At 33.6% G+C, this 24,679-nt stretch overlaps 1 protein-coding gene across 4 annotated transcripts in view; it reads right to left on the bottom strand.

Moving 5' to 3' along the window:
- The window catches only part of CLGN (calmegin), a 42,916-nt gene that overhangs the window by 10,538 nt on the left and 7,699 nt on the right, over positions 1-24,679 (bottom strand). For 2 of the 4 annotated variants that reach the window (XR_014264080.1, XM_082463391.1), the window contains exons 2-8: positions 21,342-21,494; positions 18,744-18,817; positions 18,012-18,070; positions 14,673-14,814; positions 11,041-11,122; positions 9,441-9,633; positions 6,313-6,502 (exon numbers count right to left, since the gene is read on the bottom strand). Coding sequence is in view for 3 of the 4 variants with exons in the window: in XM_082463391.1 (XP_082319517.1) it covers positions 6,313-6,502; positions 9,441-9,633; positions 11,041-11,122; positions 14,673-14,814; positions 18,012-18,070; positions 18,744-18,817; positions 21,342-21,485 (884 nt within the window). In the remaining variant the exon portion in view is untranslated. The remainder of the gene's footprint in view (positions 1-6,312; positions 6,503-9,440; positions 9,634-11,040; positions 11,123-14,672; positions 14,815-18,011; positions 18,071-18,743; positions 18,818-21,341; positions 21,495-24,679) is intronic. The other 2 variants (XM_082463392.1, XM_082463393.1) reach the window with 2 other exon arrangements.

Here is a 24,679-nt window from a genome sequence, read left to right on the forward strand (position 1 = left end):
AGTACCCCTATTTATCTAAAAGAGAGTTAACAAGTTAACACTTTTGGTTTTCCAGGAGCAACATTCTATGTTCTGCATAGGTGGTAAGTCCCAATGTTTACAAACAAGAACTTGAAGAAATAGTAATAGACACTTTCCAAAATGAAGTACACAGAGAAAAACTGGTTTTAAAAAATGAATAGATCCTCAGTGACTTGTGTAACAAATGTAAAGCAGTCTAACACACATTTAAGTGGCATCCCAAAAAAGAGATGGGGAGGCATATATAAATATTTAAGGAAATAATGGCCAAATGTTACCTAAATTTGATACAAACTATAAACCCACATTTCAAAAAACTCAAAGAATCCAAAGCAAGGCAAATATACACACACACAAAAATGACATCAAGGCACAACAAAAATCAAACTATTGAAAACCAGTAACAGTGAAAATAAATCTTAAAACCAAACAGAAAAAAATGACATATTAGGTAAAGGAGAACAAGAATGAGAATAACAACTGACTTCTCATCAGAATCAGTGTGAGCCTCAATGATAAGGAATGGCTGTTGCAAAATAACTATCAACCTATAATCCCATAGTGAAAAATCCTTCAAAAATGAAGGGAGAATAAAGAGATTTTCAGACAAATAATTTGAGAATGCAATGACAACAGGTATGTACTACAACGTATTAAGACAAGTTTATCAAGCAGAAGGAAAACAATAACAGATGGGAATTTCTATCTACACAACAGAAGGAGAGTACCAGAAATGGTAAATATGTGGGTAAATAAAAGAACTTTTCCCCTCATAACTGTCCAATAAAAAGAGACTGACTGAAGAATAAATATGCATGGCCTTCACAGTATATAAAGAAGGAAATGTATGATAATACCATGAAGTATGTACGGGAGAAAATGTAAGACTCTTATATGATTAACTTAGACATGAAGTGGTATAACACTATTTGAGAGTAGACTGAAATAGGTTTAAGATGCATATTGCAAACCCTAGAGCAACCAGCAAAACAATAAACTACAGATGAAAAGCCAAAAAGCCAATAGAGAAGAAAAAGATAGAAGACTCAAATAAAATATAACTCAATCCGTAAAAAGCCAGGAAAAACATTTTATAAAAAGCCACAGAATATATGGGACAAAGAAAAAACAGGTAGTGAGATGGTAGGTTTACACCCAACCATAGCAATTAAGTGCATTAAATGTAGATGGTTTAAAACACTCAAATTAAAAGGCAAGACCCAAATGTAGCTGCCTACAAGAAAATCTCCTGAAAAATAAAGGCATATACAGGTTACAGGTAAATAATGGAAAATAATATTCAATGGAAACATGATTTAAAAGAAAATTGGAGTGTTGATTTAATATCAGACCAAGTAGACTTCAAGACAGAGAGTATTATAAGAGTTTATAAAGAAGGACATTTTATAATAATAAAAAGGTCAGTTCCTCAAGAGGTCATGAAATACTGTGAATTGATCTAGTAACAGATCTTCAAAATACTTGAAGCAAAAACTAATAGAACTCAAAGGAGATAAAGACAAATCCACAATCATAGTTGAAGATTTTAGTTCTCTTCTCTCAGTAAGAGAACAGACTGAAAACCATTAAGAATATAAAAGCTTTTGAACAATGCTATCAACCAACCTGATGTAACTGATATTTGTGAATGTTTTCTGACCACAACAGAATTAACTTGGGAGTTAAAATGAAAATCATACCTGGAAAATCCATAAATAATTGACAACAAAGCAACACATTTAAAAATACATGAATCAAAGAAGAAATCACTAGGGAAATTATAAAACAGTATGAACTGAATGTTCTCATAAATAATATATATTTGTGGAACTTAGTTAAAACAGTGCTTTAAAACAGTTAAAACAGAGAAATTTTACAGCTGCTTCTATCGGAAATTATTTTCTACCTTACTAAGGTAGAAAAGAGAAGCAAATTAAGTTCAAAGTAAGAAGAGGAAGGAAATAACGAAATACAAAAAAGGCCGATGGAAGGGAAAAACTAAAACAAAAGCTGGTCCTCCAAAAAGCTCAATAAAATTGATAAACCCTCAGCTAGACACATCAAGAAAAAACACTAATTGCCATATCAGAAAAGAAAGAGGGGACATCAGTACAGATCATTACAGACATTAAATGGATGATAAGAGATGATGGAACAATTAGACACCCATATTTTTGAAAATTAATCTTGATTTATACCTCACACTACATACAACAATTAACTCAGAACAGAGTTTTAGTCAAAACTATTTGTCTAGAAAACAAAAGAAAATCTTTGTCACATTTAGGCAAAGACATCTTATCTTAGTAAGATGCAAAAAGCATGAATCATCAAAGACAAATATTGACAAACCAGACTTCATAAAAATTTAAGACTTCTGCTCTCTGTTAGGAAAATTAAGACAAGTCCCAGAGTGAAAGGAAATACTGCATACTGCATATCTATATTAATTGACTATTGCTGCATAACAAATTACCCCAAAACTTAGGAGCTTGAAGTAACATTTATTACTGCAGTGTCTGTACAGAGAAATCTGGGTGCCACCTAACAGGGTTCTTGCCTCAGGGGCTCTGGCACTGGCAATCTCAGACTGAGGTAGGCAGCTTCTGAAATGGTTTCCAATGATCCTGCCTCCTGGTATTCATGTCCATGTGAAGTCCCCTCTCCTTGAGTGTGGGTGGGACCTAATAACGTGCTGTTAATGAACAGAAGTTAGTAATGGTATGTTACTTCCAAGATTAAGTTATAAAAGACTGTATATTAGTTTCCCTAGGCTGCTGTGACAAAACACCACAATCTGGGTGGCTTAAAATGACAGAAATTTATTATCTCACAATTCTGGAGACTAGAAATTTGAAATCAAAGTTTTGGGCAGGACCATGCTCCCTCTGGAGGCTCCAGGACAGGATATTTCCTTGTTTCTTCCTTGCTTCTGGTGGCCACTGACGACCCTTGGCATTCCCTGGCTTGTAGATGCATCACTGCAATTTCTGCCTCGGTTGTCACATCGTGTTCTCCCTGTATGTCTGTGTCCAAATTTCCCTCTTCTTACAAGGACACCGGTAGTACTAGATTTAGGGCCCACCTTAATCCAGTATTACTTCATCTTAACTTGATTACAGATGCAAAGGTCCTAATTCCAAATAAAGTCACACTTACAGGCTCTGGGTAGACACGGCATTTTGGAGGACAGTGTTAACCCAGTACAGACTGTAACCTCCATCTTCTTCGCACTCTCTTCTCCCCTCCCTTCCCCTCTCCCTTGCTTCCGTTGAAGATAGCTACCATGTTGTGAGATACTCTGTGGTGAGGCCTAGATTGCAAGGAACCAAGGGATGACTCGGGCCAACACCCAGCCAGGAACTGAGGCCCTCAGTCCAACAACAATTCAGTCCCTTGAGAGACTGAATCCTGCCAATGCCCACTTGAGTGAAACTGAAACTGGATCCGCTCCTTGCTGAGCCTTTAGATGACTACAGCCCCAGCTGACATCTTAATTGCAGCTGAAAGACCCAGGGCCAAAGGACCCACTAAGCTGCAGTCAGAATCCTGAATCACAAGAATCTGAGAAACAAATGTTGTTTTAAGCCACTAAATTTTGGGGTAATTTGTTATACAGAACTAGATAACTGACGCAACACCTGTATCCAGAATATAAAGAACTCTCATAACTGAATATAAAAAAATAACCCAAATAAAGCAGGGGAAAAAATTGAAAAGATACTTCTCCAAAGAAACTGATATGAACGGCAAGTAAATGAAAATTGGGGAAATTAAGGATTAGTCATTAGGGAAATGTAAATCAAAACTACAATTAGGTATCACTACAAACCTTTTAGAATATCCAAAGAAAAACAGAAAAACAAAAACAGATAATACCAAAAGGTCAAAAGGTACAAACTTCCAGTTATAAGACAAGTAAGTCCTGGGGATGTAAGGTACAGCATGGTGACTACAGTTCACCACACTATATCATATATTTGAAAGTTAAGAAGAGTGAATCTTAAAAGTTCTCAAAACAAGAAAAAAAGCTGTTAACTATGTGAAGTGATGGATGTTAACTGAACTTACTGTAGTGATCATTTTGCAATAGGTACATATATCAAATCATTATGTTGTACACGTAAACTATTACAATATTATACGTCAATTATATCTCAGTTAAAAAAACATAATACCAAATGCTGTTAATGTATAACATCTGGAACTATTACATAATGGTGGGAATGCAAAATGGTATAGCCCTTTGGAAAAGTTTGGCAGTTTCTTATAAATTTAAACATACACTTATTGCACAATCACACTCCTAGGTATTTACCGAAGAAAAAGGAAAAATTATGTCTATACAAAGCCCTGACCACAAATGTTTGTAACAGCTCTATTCATAATTGCCCCAAACTGGAAACAACCAAAACTTCCATCAATATGTGAATGGATAAACAAATTATGATACATCCCTACAATGGTACACTACTCAGCAATAAAACAAAACTAATTACTGATACAAGCAAAAAATACAGATAAATCTCAGAAAGTATCATTCTGAGTGAAAGAAATCAGAAACAAAAGTTATATACTGTATAATTCCATCTTATATGATATTCTGGAAAAGGCAAAGCTATAATGGACAGAAATCACATCAGTAGTTTCCAGAGGTTAAAGGTGGAAGGAGGGAATTCATTACACAAGGATATAAAGGCCTTTGGGTAATGATGGAAATATTCTACATCACGACTGCAGTAGTGGTTAGATCACTGTATATATTTTTCCAAACTCATAGAACTGTATATCTAAAATAAATGGATTTAACTGTATGAAAATTATACTTCAATAAATCTGACAGAAAAAAACCATGCAATCAGAATCCAGCAAACATCAAAAGGACAATACTTGTTGACCAAGGAGATTGCAAGGTTAGTCAACATTAGAAAATCAATCAATATAATTCACCACACTAAGAAAATAAAGGAGAAAAACCACGTCGTCATCTCAATAGATGCACAAAAAGTGTTTTACAAAATACAACACCCAATCATGGGGAAGAAAAACTCTCAGTAAACTAAGAATAAAACTTTTTTTACTCATACTTAGTACATCTACCTCTATGTAGTCCCCTCCCAACTGTCCTAGGGTTGGTCTGATGACAAACAGAATACAGCTGAAGTGATGGCATGTCACTTTTGAGATTAGGTTATAAAAGGCACTGCAATTTCTGTGGTTGTGCTCTCTCCCTCTTGGATCACTCCCTCTAGGGGAGCCACCTGCCGTGTCATGAGCTGACCTAAGGAGAGGCCTAGGTGGCAGGGAACTGAAACTTCCTGACAAAGGCTACAGAAGCCAGTGGGAAGCGGATCCTCCAGCTGCCCAAGTCAAGCCTTCAGATGCAGGCAGCTCTTACTGGCAGCTCGACTGCAGCCTCAGGAGAGTCTGAGCCAGAACTGGGGAGCTAGCCACTCCCAGATTCCTGCCTCTCAGGAACTGGGTGAGTTCACGTTTGTTGTCTTCAGTTGCTAAGTTTTTTGGTAATTTGTTACACAGCAATAGATAACCAATAGGGTGGGTTAAATACATAAAGACAGATAATCTACTTAGCAAAACCATAATTAAGAGTTAAGTGTCAGCAGGAAAAAAGAAAAAACCTTCTTAGGAATAAAGCTAACAAGATTTTAGGGAGAAATTACAAAACATATTTGAAGGACAAAGAATATCTCAGTTAAATGGAGAGATATAAAAGTATCCCTCACCATCTGAATTCAAGCTATAGGTAATCTGGAACTGAATACATTTCTTTCAAGGAAAATATTCATAATCCTGTAGAATGGAAACCACACAAATTCTCAGCTAGTGAACATTTTATGGGTAAGCAAACTGGTATGAGTAAATCCTATATAAGATGCTGAGAATATGGCTTTTTAAGCCAACTAATCATTAACTGAAAATACCGCAACTATGTAAAGTACGCACACACATACATGATAAAGATCAAACTGGGAACTGAAATTAAAGTGTCGGTGTTTTAGATTCAGGGAATTTTTTCCCCCACAGCATTGAAAACATACAAAATACAAATAGGATATTGAAAAGGGCAACAAAATTAAAATATTAATTAAAATGAAAATTAAGATAATTAAGAGGTAGGGGAGTGCAAAATCCGTCTTAGAGAAGTATTTCACCCCAAACAGTCAAAATAAGTAGTACTGATGTTTAAAAGAACAAGCTTCATTGGTTGTAAACTTCACTTACACGTTACTTTATGCCAAAGAACGCTTTGCTACTGAATTCTTTGCTTACCAGTCTTCTGGTTTGACAGCAGAAGGATCAGGGATTTTCGCTCTTTCATCCCAATCATCAGGTTTTTTATCACTGGGATCTTCAATTTCTTTGGGAGGATTGATAGGAGGAACCACATCTTCTAGCAGGTTTCCTTTGTTCACAACTATCTGATCAATTAATACTTCAAATGTGTCATCTGGAGTCATCACTAAAGACCAATTTAAACATATAACACTTATCATATTGACAGACATGTTAAAGATAACCTTCTACCCTAAACTTCATGGGTAAAATTTTCTCTCAACCAGAATAGAGGAATTACCGATGTATTAAATCAAAATACACTGAAATCACTAGATATAATGCTTTCTAAAACCAAAGATAAAATTTTAAGTAATAATAATAATTTAATAAAACGCTCCTTAACTTCTCAAATAAAAAATACCCAATAGCTAACTCAGCTTAGGACTCACATGACCAGTCAGCTTCACTCTTTCATAGTTACAGAATACAACCCAATCTTCACTATTTTAAAATAATCTTTTGGAACGACCTCAAACTTTAAAAGTTGCAAGTATGCTATAACGAACTTTATTTTTTCTTGAATTACTTGAGAGTAAATTACTGACCTCATCCGTATCATCCCTGAATGTTTTAATGTATCTTTCCTATAAACAAGGACATTCTCCTATATAACCCAAATCTAGGCACCAAAATCAGGAATTTAACACTGATACATTCGTATGATTTCCTAGAAATCTATAAAGCTCATTGGCATTTCAAATTTATTGATTCATACACTGTACTGAAAAATGTCTTAAGGATGATTGAAAATATTCAAGCTCACACTCTAGTACGTTTGTTTTGAGGTAAAATCTAGCTCTTTAAAAGTCCCTAAGCCAAAAGTTTCATAAAGGACTCCCTTATCATTGTAATGACAAAATAAAAGCTTTCTCCCTTCTGTAAACATGGGGTGGGGAGTCACTGAGTATAATTTATATCTTTGTAAAGAATGGTAGATGAAAGGAGCTGCCTAACATTTGCTTTTAGTAAGTTAAGGAAGTAGGAGCTGTCAATAAATGTCAGGATGATCCTGACTTAACTAGGTAAATGGGCTACCACTTCCTGTAAAAGCAATTCTGAAATAATAACAATCTCCAAAGGTTTCAGTCACAACAATGCCAAATTATATCAAAATCAAATATTGCAATTTATATACAAACTCAAATAAACGAACACTCAGTATTTTCTCCCTTCTCTTTTTTCTCCACTATTTCCTCTTCTATTACAGCTGAGATTATAAAACTATATTACTACACAAAGGAAAAAAGTCAAGATTGAAGCACAACTGAGAATAAGATCTTAAATGCAAAAATGTGCTAGACCCTTTCTAATTAAAAAAAAAACATTTCTCAAGAAAAATCCCGAAAAGACTATTTTCTGAATAAATTTTGCATTTGAAATGTTTTAAAATTATAGTAAATCAAAAAAGCACAGGACAATTACACATATGTGAAAAGACATCTTTGCCCAAAATCTTTAGCCAAAAAACCTTTCCGTTTAGAAAATTGTATTCAATGTTCTAAATGAATCTACAACAAAAGGCATTGGATTATAAAGTCTTTTAAGGGACCCTGTAAGGTTCTTAGAACAACTACAGAATAATGTTATAAAAATATAGTAGTATTACAGAAAGTTTTTTTTAAAAAGAAAATAGCCACTCGATAATCCTAGCACAACAAAGTTTTTGTGTATAGTAGTAAGAAAAGCAAATGTTTAAGAGTCAGACTTGAGTTTTAATTCCAGTCTTACCAATTACTTTTGTTTCCTAGGGCAAGTTACTTAACCTTAATTAAGGCAAAATAAGAGAGAAACTGCTCACCTCACAGGACGGTTGTAAACAAAGTGTCTAGCATAGAGCATGGTACCTATCAGGTGATTAACAAAAATTAGTTTTTTCTAGTCTTTTTCTTTTTGTTTGCATAATATGTCTAGTGGCCATCAGGATGTGCCTCCAATTTGAATCTCGTTTTCTTTCCCAATTTTAATATTATAAACGTCTCTTCCTTGTTGCCAAACATTTTCATAGTTATCATTTTGTATTGTATAGAAAGAAAACCACTACTGTAACATTTGGGTTGCTTCCAATTTACAGTATATTTTTACACATAGGTCATTTTCTTTCTTCTGGATTATTTTCTTTGGATAAATTCCTGAAAGTGGAATTGTAGCCTTTGATTACACTACCAAAGTGCTTTTGACCAGGTTTATACAAAGTCTAATTAAAATTCATTTTTTCTAGTTATCATTTCTCATTATCTGTACATTTCTGCAGTTTACTTTATGCTCCCCAAAATGTCTAGTACTATTTTCCAATTTCAGAAAAAGGTCTTTGATATCAATACTGATATTAAAAATAAAATTGGTCCCTGTGTTGGCAGACAAAATGAATGTTTCTGTAACTGCAGTTTTTGGAAAGAAAACTGAAATATCTTAGTCTTGGATGGAGTTGTCCTGTTAGGTTCTGACATGCTGTGATTTTAAGTAATCATGGGCAGAACAAACCTCCATAATTGTATGTTCTTGGGAAGAGGAGAAACAATCCCATGTAGTGTTCGTCCTAGTCAACATATACGCAAACTCCTAGTTACAAAAGTAAAGCTAAGTATGTTAATAGATGGTTGCTCAATGCTTTCCCTTTCAAAGTTTTTCCACAACTACCACAAGGCAGGACCCAACAATGACAACTGCCTATAGAATAAAGTCTAATATTAAGGGCTTCCTCCTCTTTAACCTTTTTCTCCAGTTTTCTATTCTTTCAGCACCACTAATGTCAGGGTGCCTAAAATATCCCTTTCCTCTCCTATCTTCCACATTGTATCTACACTTCAAGACTAGGTCAAATATAACCACCTTCACTAGGTTTTCTCCAAGTTTCCAAACTGAAAGTAATATTGTTTTTGAGCTCTTAACTGTACCTCATACGACACTTTACTTTCTACCTGTGCTATAAGTATGTGTGTCTTATTCTCCTAAAAAGATAAGCCCTTAACAGAAGGACCTGTGTTTCTCCCAAAGCACTTGCCACGAAAACACTGGTAGTCAGCAAATATCTTTGAATTAATGAATGAATTAAAAGGACATACCAAGGGTATAAAGATGAGTCTTCCTGTCTGTAAAGAACGGTTTAAGGTCTACATCTGGAGGTTTGGCATGTTTCTCTTCAAAAACTCCAGTTTGGGGATGTTTATGTCTGAAGATAAAATGAAGTTTATAATCTTCTCCACATTTATCTGGTCCAAACATAATGGTATAGGATGTTTTATCATAAAAGTTATCCTTCAAAGAGAGATGAGTATTGGGATTAGTCCAGAATTAGAGTATTTAATGGATTTCTCTATTCTACCCCATTGGGTAGAGTTCACAGAAATGTATCAAATGCTAATTCACCAAAGAATTAGTTGACACAATTGACAATAAATGATGTGGAAAACACAACAAATTTTATTTCAAAATAGTTTTTTAAGTGCACACACTACTTCCATCCTCAAGATGTAGGAGAGAAGCTGGAACCACCCTAGCAACATCATAATGTTTTAGTTACTCTATATAGATCTGTATTATTAATATTTTATTAAGAAAATTAAGCACAGAGAAAAGCATTCTGTGACTTAAGACTACAGTGCTTAGCCATTACTACTATTCAGTATGACACCAGAAAATGGCGCCCCTTAGCACAACGTGAAGAAGAGATTCAGACTCAAAAACAGACACAGCAACATGCTCCCCGTTTTATTACTGGTCATTTCTCTTCATTTGGCATGGACGCTGGTTAAGAGCATGGGATCTGGAGTTCAAATCCTACCGTTGCCTTTAAACCAGCTGTGTGTGGCCCTGGGCAAATTTCTTAACCTCCCTGTGGTTCTATTTCATTACCTCTGATGAAGATAATAATAGTACGTACCTTATAAGGTTTCTCTGAGGATTAACTGAATTAATTAGATAAAGTGCTTAGAAAAATACTTGGTATTTGACTTTATTATTGCCATTGTACCTTCAGGTGATCATTACCTCACAATACCTAAGTGTTTCACCATCTACTACAAATGGCTTCCCCTTTACCCGATCCTAATAATAGTAAATGAATCCTTTAATCTGTTTCATAGCCACGCATTCTGACAAATATCTCATTAATGTCTCATTTATCTTATTTTTGTTTTATGCAGAAATCCTGACATAGCCTCCTGTAGGAGGATGCTATAAGAAATGTCTCCAAACCTCAAATGGTCCTAATGTAACCTGCTTCACTATGAAAACATTTTTCACTTCGTAAATTTTTGCAGACTGCCAATTCCTGAACTGGCCCGCCTTTTTAATTTGGTTCTTTGGCCATTTTGTTTTACTGCTTTGCTCCGTTATCTTACTTCTCCTGTGATTATTATTTTGTAAAGAAAATAACTGTAAGCTGATCTTTTAGTGACATTTATAAGCACCAGGTTATTTTTTATTTATAGACATAGCAAACTTTTTTATGTGGCTAATGATTACAAAACTGATGCCATCAAGTAACAACAGCTGTGTATGAAACTTGAAGGCGCACTGTAAAAGCTATATAAACTCACAGTGGATAAAAATTTTCAGTTATTTTCGATTTCAGTTGAAAATGAAAATTTCAGTTGTGTCAATTGCTCCTTAAAAATACTTATTAACTTTAATAAGGTTTTCTTAAACATTAAAATATCATACCAGATTCAAACCATCAGTGTCTGCTAGGAGTTTAATGTATGCACCTCCACAATCAATACCATCTTGAAAATTTACTTCATATCTAAATGAAGGGAAAAAGAATCATACTGCTGATAAATAAAAATTACTAACTGTTCTTCAAAATCTAATGTATTACTCTCAATTCATTTAAACACAAACATTTTACATTACCAGAAAGCTCATACAAAGCATATCCACAACCTATACGGAACAAGCAGAAATGACTTTTCTGTGCACATCCTTAAAATATTAAAAATAGAATGATTATAATCAACTATACAAAAGCCAACCAATTTGTCAAAATAATTTTTTCATCAAAACTGTTGAATTAAGAATAAAATACTTTGACTAAAACTTTTAACAGGAAACTTCAAATTAAAATAAGGTACGTACTATACATAGTCTTTATAAACTAAAAACAAAGACTATGGGGGTCATGGCTACAGCATAAATTTCTAAGAAATTGCTAATGATCCTAGATATCCAGTCTGCTACTAATCTGTCTTTTAGTTCAGCTACACTGAAACCATGTTAAATAAGTTGTACATTTAATTAAATACCACCAGCAAAGAGATTTCATAATCTCAGTCAATAACCTGGAATATTTCAGATCTTAACAGCCAGGAGATAGGGGAAACACAGTGTAACAGCTAAAAGAGTGAACTGACATGGCAGTCTCTTCATAGATTTACAACACTCTAATTCTCAGCAGAAGTTCTGTTGTTGTTTTGTCTTGTTTAGGCAATGACAGTCTTACGGAACATTATTTAGAAGAGATTTTCAGTAAATTGATGAATTACATGTGACAAACCGGTTATCAAACTGAAAAACAGTGAAAACCAAAAAAGTTATGATTTGGTTTAATGAATTAAAGCAAAAAGAGATGAAAACTAGAGGAGCAACAGGACACAGTGATAATTTTAATGAAGGACTACAGTTTAAAATGTTTCTGAAGAAAGTTTAGAGACAAAGTAAAAAAAAAAAGTATACAAAACTTTGACAGTTTGAACCCAATTAGTATATGTATTTTGTATAGAAAAGAAATAGAGAAAATACAGTAAACTTTTAAGTGATCATCTCTGAGTTGCTGGAGATTATGGTGATTTCCCCTCCCTACTTTCTACTCTGCTTTATTTCTCAAGATATCTGCAACAGTGGTTACAAGCAAGTACTTTTGAGTCAGGAAGACCTGAGATTTTTTTCTGGATGCCGGTAATACCTCGGCTAAACGCACATTACTGAAGCTCTAGTCTCTATTTGCTCATCTGTAACGTGGGAATATTGCCCATACTTACACCTCAGAGGACTGTTATGATGATTAGAAGTTGTCATGCACAGTGATGGGCCAATAAATGCTCAAAAATGTTAGCTTCTGTTATGATCAGAAGAAAAGTTCTGTTTTGTTCTTTTTCATTTTTTAAATAGTTTGTTTCCTCAAAGCCTTATCAATACTTTTAAGCATTAGCTGATAAACTTTTTTTTCATGGAACATGTCTTTGAAGAGTACAAAGTAAAAGAAATGGTGCATAATGTGAACTAAAGGTAAATATCTGCTATTCTAAGTAAAATAAAATGAGATATAATTTTAGTATAGGTGATCCAAGGAGAAAGGGTTCTGTGAAAAGAACTAGAGAGAACAACTGTGTAAATTGTCTCTATAAATGTAAGACAGCTCTGCTGTCTTAATATGCCTAGACTCGATCACTATGTCTATTTCATACGCTGCAAACTTCCAGCTTTTTCAAATCATTAACTTGTGCCTAGTATAAACAGTTCACAATGGATTCGAGGATCAGTGAAATGTATGTCATAGAGCTTCACTGCTGCTAATCTTAAATCATAGGAAAAATGAGGACAAATGCAGAATATATGTTAACCCTATTTTCTTTAGAGTAGCATTTTCTAAACTGTCCCATGAAATAGTAATTATTGCTAGGGGGGAAAAAAACTTCTGTGGTCAATTATGTTTGGGAAACACAATATTCAAGTTAAAAACAGGTTTTCATACAGAGAACTTCTCAAAGTCTTTAATGGGCAAATATGCTTCCTTATCTTTAAGGTTCAGATATTCTTAGTTTCTAAAACTTATATGACCACGTAATGCATATTAATATGTACACAATTTGGAAAAAGCAGCTTTAGAGTAAAGTTATGTCATAAATCTATAGCATTTATAGTAGTTAATATAAAATTTCTTTTTATTTATCTCATTTCATCAAAATTAAGAATAACAAATATTCACTATCCTTCTTTGAACTGTTTTCAAGCATATCAAACACCGCTATTCCATTCTTCTTGATTCTCCTTTTCTTTTTTCAGAATAATAATTTCACAACTGCTTTAATAATTTTTTTAGACTCATTATCTTTGCTTCTAATCTTGCAAGCTATCTTTCACTTACTTGCCTAGCAGTGATTTATACTTTCTGAAAATACCAAATTTGATTCATTTTACTCTGGAGAAGTTAAAACTTTATATTATTTTCCGTTACCCTTTCATTTAAGCCACAAAGGATTAAAATAGAAAATGATATTATATTCACCTAACTTCAACAGAATAAGAAGATTACTTTCAAATTGTCAAGAAAAAAGAAACCCCAAACTCTGAATAATGACATATATCAAGCTCAAATATTAATCCCAATAAGTACTTATAACAATATTTTTCATTTGTTTAAATGGTTGTATACTCTTTGACATTATTTGATATTTTAAATTTATTGAAATAACAGTGCAACTAAGCCAAAGCATCACAGCTGAAAAATTAGGCCAATTATACCACATGCCATATTGTTTTAAATTTCTAAAATACAAAATGGCATTTTAGTTACACCACATAGGAATATATTTAACACGTTAACAAAAAACTGAAGGGGTTCTGGAGTGTTAAGTTTACAGTTAATGGTATTTCCTTACACTGTAATTAACTTCGGACAGCCCAATCTTCTGATATAAGGTAGAAAGTAACATTTCTACATTTCCTTTTCTTTGTTTTTAATATGAATTTCATTGGTTTTGTAATTGTATTTGTACACATCTATTTTGGTTTTATACCAGTATAGGTGAAACAAGCTTGAGGAATTTACACTTGATTTTATAACAGTTACACATGCAAACAACATGACAATAAAACTAGTTTATGTCATATTGCAGGGGAGGGAAGGGGTGACTGTCTGTGAGAACATGTGCCCTTTAAAAGGGCACTTCCTCTTTAAAATGAATTTGCTGCCTTTGAATCTTATCACTGGTTTACCAGCAATATTTATGGTTCCATTCTGAATATACCGAGGTTAATATATCTTAATAGCAAGTCATTTTAAGTAAAGAGTTAAAATAAAAATGGTGATTTTAGTATGCACTATATAGTTTATGGTGGTGGAATGTTGCATATTACAGCATATATTATATAATTTTTCAACTAACCTGCTTTTCACTCGAAACCTCAGGGTGTCTGTGTGTATACATGCATTGTGTATTTAAGCAAATGAAATGGAAAAGGAAAATCTGTTTTTTTATGCCCATTTTATACCCATTATACCTATATTCAGAAGCCAAGTAATACAAAACGAATATAAATGTCAGAAAAAGTATTAAAAACATAATAAAACTTACTGTACTATCAGAGGTTTATCAGCAAAGATGAAAGGTTTTGCTAATACAGCAGATATTGCATGATGCTTTGCTCTAGATTTCAACACCAGTCCTCGGTCACCAGGTATTGGATTTTCTTTCAATTCTTCTATTTCCCATCTTCCTAAAATACAAAACAAAGCAAGTTAAACTAAAATCAAAAACACTGACTTAAGAATTATTTATCAGAAGTGGTGACCAATAAGATTCTTCCATGAAGGCTACTTTGGGAAAAATAAAATCACATTTTAAATCAGAAAATAATATCTGCACCTGTATGTATGTATGTTCTCTTTTTCTCTTAAAATTGTGGAAACTAATAAATAACAGACCCTACATTATTTAATTAAAGCACCTCTAAAGCTGGCTTAGTTTGGATTTCTCTGAAAGACTGTAATCAATGAAATTACAAAATGTGGTTTGTCTCATACGGTCTATCAACATTGTATTTTTAAATTACACAGGAGACAAAGTACATCCTTAACACAAAATGAGTTTGCCTCAGTCTATTTTTTTGAAATTTATGGTATCATCAGCTACTTTTCTTACTTTGCAGAAGTTATTGTAGGGATTTACATTTTAATTTGAAAATTGTTATGCCCAAAGAACACAAACTAAAGTTAACACTTCCTAAGCTAAGCCAATCAGTTCTCAGAACTTTTGGCCAAGGAAGTCATACATACTAGATAAGCACTAGGCTGTAGCACAGCAAAGCTGAGTTAGGTCCTCTCTGGGCTGGGATTTCCCACGTTTAAGATCAGGAAGCTCCTGCAATTAGATCACAGGCAGCATATAATGCAAAGCTAGACGGGTCAGCTGCAGCCCCAAAGTTATGGATTGGACTTTCCTCCTTTACTCTTTTTAAAACAGAAAATAACTAATTTATATTAATTTGTATAAAATGTTCTAGTTTTGAAAATTAGAGGTATCGCCTATTCCAAGAAAACTCAATTTAGCGAAAACTGGCTATTTTCTAGTATTGTGCCAACTTGAAATATTAATGGGCACTTTTGAATTACTAATGTACTTTATATACGTTCTTTTCTTTCTAAAAAAACAACAGTGCAAGAACCTGACAGTCTCATGAACCAGAGAGGGGTATATTTTGGTCTATCATTGTACACACACTGTTGGGTTTTTAAGAATTCATTTTTTAAAGTTTTCAAGTTTCTTTTCCTTTTTGTCCCCTAATTTGGCTATAGTATACTTTTCTAAAAAAAGTGAATTCATTTGGTTTTTCTTCTCTCACACTGATGAGCAACTGTATTATCACTACTAACCTGTGGCTTGACCAAATCACAAAGGTCTTCTTTTAAGAAGTAACAACTTTATCTTAGGGATTTTAGGATACTGATAGTAAAGGATTTTTTAAACTACGTTGCCTTCTTTTGTAATTACATGCATACATTTATCCGCTATGAAAAGGTACTATCTAAAAGTACTACTTTAATTTTAGAAAAACTGTGACAAGGTGATTATTTTTCGAGGACAAGAGGTTTTTCCCAACTTCAAATCAACAATAACTTTTCATTAACCAATCATTTATTCAAATTCTATACAGTGCCAGGTAATATGAACTCTGATGTAACTATAATTTCAAAAAGAATTCACAAAATTTTACAAGATATCCTGAAAGTTGGTCACTTAAGGAATTGGTGATTTTTTAAACAGCTATACTTTTATTAATAACTTAATCTGAAAAATTTAAATAAGTCTTCTCCAAATGCAAACCCTGTTACCCAGCACATAATGTTTCACACAGATTTGCTTACTCCTGAAAATATAGGAATTAGTTTTACTCAAGTGGCACTTGACAGAAGCTGTGATTAACGACTAGAAATACTAAATATTCCTGCAAAGAAACTGATATTGGTCTCAACTAACCACTATATAAACAACATTGCTAATATTTATATATAAAATGCCATTTTCAGGACCTGGAACTTTAAGAGATTCTGTATTTTTCAAAGTTGCTTTCAAGAAATTGAAAAAAGTCAACCAAACATACCAAATCTAATATGCTAAAAAATTATTTTCGTGGATAATTTTCTTTAATAAGACTATAGACCAAACTTAGGTGTTAAGAAGCTTGTTTTCTGCTTGCTTGAGTTCTAATTTTAAGCTGGGGGGAAAAAAACTCATTTAAACACTAAGTCACTTTTGTCCAGCAAGAAATAGAGACAAACTCACTCCTAAAATAGACCATATCCTAATTTTAGGAAAACTCCATCAACAGATACTTCTAAAACACAAACATAAAGCAAATATCTACCCAATGCTGTTCTAAAAAAACTGTAAAGTAAGCTAAACATAGATGTTTTAAGTCAAGCATTCTGTTCGATGGCGGGTATTTCCATGGGTATTATTTTAGGTAGCATTCTGTCTCTGCAGACTTGCTGCTTCTTCGAGGGAAATTATTCTTTTCTCTAAACGGATTTAGACTGAATGCAGTATTGCTTGTTCGGGGCATATGGTAGAGTTCTTTTTGGAGTACATAAGCATATACACTGGGATGGTGAACACTACAAAGGAAGACATGCAGGCATGATCTTTATCTCACACTAAAACAGACACTATGAAACGGAAGTAGACAGCTGCCATCCTATACATGCTGTTAGTTGTTCTGTTGTTATTCTCGTGTAACGCCTGTTGGAGTCTCAGTGTGAGGTCACATCCTTATGGGTCTGAGGTCCTCTGAGAGAGAGGAAATTCCCACTATCTGTCACCTTGACTGAGGCTGATCCTGCTTTAGGATGTAACAACTGAGGAGGCTGGTTTTAGACTAAGAGGAGGAAGAAATTCTTCCGTCACACTCCAGGAGAGTCTTGTTGGGGAAGAAAAGATGACCCTTGCATATAGGACTTTTCCTTCACGGTGATGCCTGAAGATAACCTATCAGAGACCCGGTGATAATGGTTGTGGGCTTGGAGGTGTGAGCTCCAGGAGCAGCCACATTTCCCATAGCTCTCATAAATGTCCTCTAGGAGGACCCTGCCGAAAGTTATACCTCGATCTAGGCGGCCCATGCTTGAGATAAAACGGTAGAGAACAGCAGTAGCCTGGGAAATCCTGCAAGAGACTAACTGCACTGGAGTGAAAATTTAACTGTTCAGAGTTAGAAAACTGGATGGTGGCTTAAGTATGGATTACCTGGACTTCCAGAAATATTGGAAAGGAGACAAAAGACTCTATTTGTCTTTTGACAAGATTCTGTTGTGAAGCAGGATGGGGCCTCAGGTACATTTAATAAAAATATAATCTCAAAAGCTAGTGAACTCTGGGTCATACTGGTTATGCTGAATATTTAAATAAATATTTTACCATCATATATAGAAATCTCCGCATCTGTATCATCTTTTTTTGCTTTTGATAAGACCCACCTATAAATAAAGTTGAAAGAAATGTATATCATTAAAAATAAAACTAACAATTTATAGATACAATGCATATCAGAAATACAACAGAAGATTACCCAATAGTCGCTTTTCCTTCTAAGATAAATGAATACTTAGAGGCTAAAGAAGGCTGTCTACACATACTCCTGTAAAGCTGGAGTTAAATTAAATTTAGAATCTGCAGTTTACTAGCTGTATGATCATAGCTAAGGTACACTAAGCCTCAGTTTCCTCACTGGTAAAAGGCAGATAAAGATAGTTCTTACCCACCTACTTAGGACAGTATTTGGCATATAATGATCAATAAATAATAACTTTTATTGTTTTTTTACCATTATTTAGGATAAAACATTAACTTGAATTTGTCATCTGAAATTACATTATTAATATCTGTCCTAAGGAATGAAGAAATATTGTAAGTTTTCACTGTACATTCATGATTCATTTGTATATTTTCTTTGTATAAATTATAACAATTCAAATTAAACACTTCTATCAATAATAAAAATGTGTTAAGGTATTGGTTTACACCGTGAAATAAAGTATTTTAACCCTTTTTTAAGGTACTGTGGTAGAGGCAATTTTCATAGGCTAACAACCAATAACTCTCAAAAAGCTAATCAAATCAAGGAAGAAATTCTCCTGAATGAATACTCACCCAGCCAACCTTTCACTATCAAAAGTTTCCGTAAAATATACTTCTCCTATAGGTTGAGGTGTCTTATATTTAATCTAGAAAACAGATTTTAAAAATCTAAAGTTATTCACCTTCACAAATATTTTAATTAAATAATCTCACTAATTAAGAACTTAGTATGGAATGCACATATAGGTAATATAGATAGATGGTAGGTGACATGGTCTCTGGCCTCAAAACTTTGTATTCTACTGGTAAGAAAATACAGAAGAATATAAGAGATACATGATGGAAAAAAACTCTATGTGCAAACAGAATACACTGACTCCTTCTAACACAGGAGGGATGGGAGGAAGTAATTAGCAAAGGTCTCATGATGCAGTGGACGTGGCTTTGAAAGGATTCTAACAGGTGACAATATTTGAGGATAAAAAATCATTAGAAGCAAAAGATGTAAGATGAAAAATATATAAGATGAAAAACTCAGTAAGCACATAGGTTAGTTTAAAATTAACTCTTAAATTTCACTGTTATGTGACTAGAGGATGATGACAACATTCTGAGAAATCAGAAACCCAGAGGAAAAATAAGATTCAAAAGAGAAAGGACTGAAAAGCAATTATCTCAAAGCATTGTTTCAAGTGCCATGTAAGTGTTAGCTGCTATGATGATAATGATGGTGGGGGCGGGGGTGTGATTTGATGGCTCTTTTAATCCTCATAATATTTCTACGCGGGAAGTACTTTATTGTTCCCATTTTACGTATGATGAAACTGTGGGAGACAGGTAAAATAATTTGCCCACTGTCATACAGTTAGACACTTGCAGGACTTAAAAGATATGAGCCTAGGTTCTAAAGGTTATACACGTAACCACTACACTATACCGAATGCACCAATAAAATAATTTAAATTAAATTTATTGACAAATTGTCAAAAGATAATTTGAACTGATGATGAATAAATAAAACTTTGCTTACAGTAATAGATAAATCTTGGTCCTTAATCAGCCTTTATGATTTTACCTATACGATTAATTATGAGATTTCTTCTCTCAGCCTTAAGAGAAAAGGATGCAGAAGTACTTTTACTGTTTTCACTGTCCCTACCCTTCCCTAATAGTACATTTCCTGTCTAAGGGAGGAAAATCAGTAATTAAACAAAATCCCACACACTTACTAACAGGTCAATATTCTGCTACCCAAACTGCCAATCTCCTATGAAGTTTTCTGAATTACAACTTACAACTTTACTGTTCTCTATATTTTTATGGATTGGCAAAAATGGGCAATGGTGTTACAAGAGGCTTCCTTCTGTTAGACGACCCTTTAAATCACCAGCAATTTATTTTGCTCTTTATTTATACTTTACTTGTACTTTACCATACCTAGATTACTCATGCTATAAAATTAGAAGCATCAAAAATTGTTCCTCCCATTTCTTATCATCTTCTCAAATTATCATCAAATATAGTTAAGAGTCATAGGTATCTGAAATTTCTTTGAAGTATTAACCTCCAAAACCCTCGTAGTAGCTGTATCTAAGTCAGCCATAAACACTTTGATTACTACTTAGTTTCTGTGGATCACAGAACCAGGTTTTAAAAGAAATGTCCTTGTGGAGCTTAAAACTTAACAGGAGAAAGAATATTCACCTTAAGCAGCTAAATAACACTTGCATTTGCAAATAAAAAACTCTAAAAGGAAGTCTGTAACAACTATATATTATCCTCCTTGGCCCTTTAAACAGTGGCTAGCACAATATAATTGATATTTCCTCACCAAAAATATTTCTGAAAAAATTTTCTGATTGTCTCAATATTAGATATGAATATTCTCAATGTGAAAGCTCTTATGGATTGTCAAAGTGTACAAAAACCTCCAGACTCCTGTTTTCCAGACTCCTATCAGTCACTACCTCAAGACACACATCTTAATGCTGAGACAAAAACACTGTGAGCCTTACTAAATGCCTACCTCATCATCACTCCCCTTTCTAATTCATCTTATTTAGCATTTTCTTTCCTCAGAGAAATAAAGAAACACTACTTTCCTTACTTCTAGGAGAAAATTATACTACCTTTTCTTATCTGAAAAGGGCTGGCAGTGTCAGAAATAAGACTAAAAATCTTTCCCTTAGCTGAAGTATTTAGTCCTCTTTAGCCAGTGATGAACTCCTAGTTTGATAGTAAAGATCTTCCCCATATTTATTTGGTAATAAACCTGTGCTAGGAGCCATGCACAAATTAAAAACACAGCAACAAATAGTTGGAAAAAGGCAATGTTTTTTCTATTTATATTGAAACTAAAGACTATTTGAATAGAAATGAATCTTAAGAAATTAGTCACCCCTATGTATCATGTAAAAGAATATTTTATTACTTTTTTTAAAGATTTTTTTTGATGTGGACCTAATTTTTAAGTCCTTATTGAATTTGTTACAATATTGCTGCTGTTTTATGTTTTGGTTTTTTGGCTGCGAGGCATGTGGGATCTTAGCAGCTCCCGCCAGCCAGGGATGGAACCCGCACCCCCTCCACTGGAAGGTGAAGTCTTAACCACTGGACCGCCAGGGAAGTCCCTAAAAGAATAATTTATAGCTTGTTTCTCAATAACCTTACCTCTGAGGAGAATTCATTTTCATTAGCATCAGTCTCTTCTGAATTTTCATCAAAGTCTTCCATCTCAACACTATCATCCATAAATTCTGCATTAACTGAGATGAAAAGAAGACCCAAACATAGCCAAAAGCCTTGGGAACGCATATTGATTCTCTGTGAAATTGACAGTAATCAGTAAAAACAAAACAAAGTCGTGAAAAATATGTGTAAGTATATTTACAAAGAAAGAATTTCTCCTTAATACCTCTTTTTTTCTCGGATGGCTTTTAAAACAAATCATTACCAAACTTACTTAAATTATGCTTTGTACAAGTGATAACACAAACTTCAAAATCTCACAGGAGTCTACAGCTGAAGGCCTGCCTCTAAAAGCAAACAGCCAAAGGCACGAACCTAAAGATATAGATAACAGTGACCAATGAACTCATAATATGTGGACCCCTCTAAAAAAAAGAAAAAAGGATCGTGATTCCTAAATGTTCGCTCGAGTTACTTTTTTATTATAATGTTGCTGAAGTGTATATAACCATACAAGTGGAAATTTTACAATTATAAAAACAAAATATATTTATATGTAAACACCAAAAAAAGAAAAATAATTTTATCACAATTGAATGTGATAGTATTTTACTGAAATCAAATCACAGCTGGAAATTCAAACAAATACAGGATTTATTGCAACCAGGTTGAGTGCTATGAATAAAGTTCTTTTGCATTTATCATCCCCATAATACTATGATGAGTCAATTGTATAATCATTTCTCTATTCAAATACTGCAAAACCTCTGTTCCTTATAGCATTAATTGAGATGAGTAGAAGCCAATATTATTTGGCTGCCTCTTGGCAAAAATACATAATTTATATAATTACAGCCCCCTCTATTCCCATTAGCATGTTAAAAATGAAAGTTTTATTTCTTGGTGCCAGTGGACTTTTAAACAAGTAAATATGAATACTGAAATAGTGTGGCAGTCTTGGTTATCAGGTGGTCAGTCATTCAGATGATCCAGAGTATAGTTATATTACCATCAACATGAAAATTTTTTTTAAAAAAGTATATTCTTAGAACTCTTAGATTCTGCAGAACATATCTACAGTCCTATATGGGTCTGCCTAAGAAACACTGAATTTATGAGATAGCACTCTACACTCACCAGAATGGCTATAATCAAAGAGAGATAATAATAACAAGTTTTGGGAGGTTGTGGAGAAACTGGAATCCTCATACATTGCTGGCAGGAATACAAAATGAGCTTTGGAAAACAGTGTGGCAGTTTTTCAAAATGTTAAAAATAGAACTACCTTATGATTCAGCAATTCCACTCCTAAGTATCTACCCAAGAGAAATGAAAACAGATGTCCAAACAAAAACTTGGAATGTAAATGTTTAAAAAAAATTGTTAATAATAGCCAAAAAAGTGTGAACAACCCAAATGTTCATCAACTGATGAATGGATAAACAAAATGTGGAATATTCATACACTGGAATATTGTTTAGCAATAAAATAGAACGGAGTACTGATGTGTTACAAGACAGATGAATCTCAAAAACATTATGCTGAGTGAAAAAAGGCAGTCATAAAAAGACCACATATTGTATGACCCCATTTAAATAGGCAAGTCCATAGAATCGGAAAATAGATAAGTGATTGCCTAAGGAAAGGAAAGAAGTGGGAAGAAAGGGTTAATGTGCACAGGGTTTCTTTTGAGGGTAATGAAAATATTCTAAAATGGGAATATGGTAATGGTTGCATAACTGTAAATATGTTAAATATGTTAAAACCCACTGAACTACCCTCATTAAACAGGTCAACTTGTAGGTATGCAAAAAATATATCAATTAAGCTGTTTTCAAAAAAGAAGCATCAGACTATAAAAAGCATTTTTCCATTTGGTTAGCTCAACTAACCCTTTTTAATGAGATCAAAACTCTACATGAATGTATGGGCCAGTTAGCTTTAATTTCTTCTAAAGGCCACTGGGTACAACTTTAAAGTTTACTTTGAAAATGCAGGTTTAAAAAAATCAACACTATTCTACCATAATATGAACATTCTATATTAAAAGGTGTGTTAATACCACCATTTTTACAAAGACAACACAAAAAATGATGCATACTAATCATAATTTAACTAGAAGAGTTTGATCTCTCTTGAGTCATGAAAAAGAGGTTAACTGGGATAGAAAGTAAATATAAAGGGATCACTTTGACTTAATAACAGTAAGGTAGGTGTTTTTAAAATTTTCACTTATTGGCACAAATATGAGTACATTTACACATTGCTTATTAACTGTTAACGACCCTAAAAGCTTCATTATTCTAAAAGTTTAAGAGCCTTCCATGACATATAACAAAGCAAAAGGTGTTTTTCTTGACTTGCTATCAATAACATTTGAGTAAAATAGAAATGCATAAAATAATAATAGCAGTAATAATGTACATTAATATCACTTTAGCCCCATATCTTCTCCTTCAAAATGAACGCACATTTTGGCCACACCACATAGCATGTGGGATCTTACTTCCCCGACCAGGGATCACACTTGCGCCCTCTGCAGTAGGAGCGCAGAGCCTTAACCACTGGACTGTCAGGGAAGTCCCAATCTTTTAATGTGCTTTTGATTTTTGTTTGCTAATATTTTGGTAAGGATTTTTGCAACAAGTCATCAGGGATATTGGTTTGTAGTTCTCTTGTCATTTCTTTGTCTGGTTTTGGTATCAGGGTAATACTGCCCTCACAGAATGAGTTTGGAAGGGTTCCCTTCTCTTCAGTGCTTTGGATGAGCTTGAGGAGAGTTGGTATTCTTCTTTCAGTGTTTGGTAGAACTCACCAGTTAAGCCATCTACTCCTGGGCTTTTATTTGTTGAGAGGTTTTTGATTACTGATTCAATTCCCTTACTAGTTACAGGTCTGTTCAGATTTCCTACAACATCATGATTTAGTCTTAATAGGTTGTATGTTTCTAGGAATTTGTCCATTTCATCTAGGTTATCCATTTTGTTGGCATATGATTGTTTATAGCATTCCCTTATAATATTTTTATATCTATAGAATCAGTTGTAATGTCCCCTCATTCGTTTCTGATTTTAATTATTTTAGTCTTCTTTTTTTAATTCAATCTAGTTAAAGGTTTATCAATTTTATTGATCTTTTCAAAGAACCAACTCTTGGTTTCACTGACATTTTCTGTTGTTTATCTATTCTCTATTTCATTTATCTCTTATCTAATCTTTATTATTTCCTTCCTTCTTCTAGCTTTGGGTTTTTCTAGTTCCTTAAGTTGTAAAGTTAGGTTGTTCATTTAAGATCTTTCTTTTTTACTGTAAGTGTTTACA

The sequence above is a fragment of the Balaenoptera physalus genome (genome assembly GCF_965194825.1).
Source record: "Balaenoptera physalus genome assembly, chromosome: 5".
Taxonomy (NCBI): Eukaryota; Metazoa; Chordata; class Mammalia; order Artiodactyla; family Balaenopteridae; genus Balaenoptera; species Balaenoptera physalus.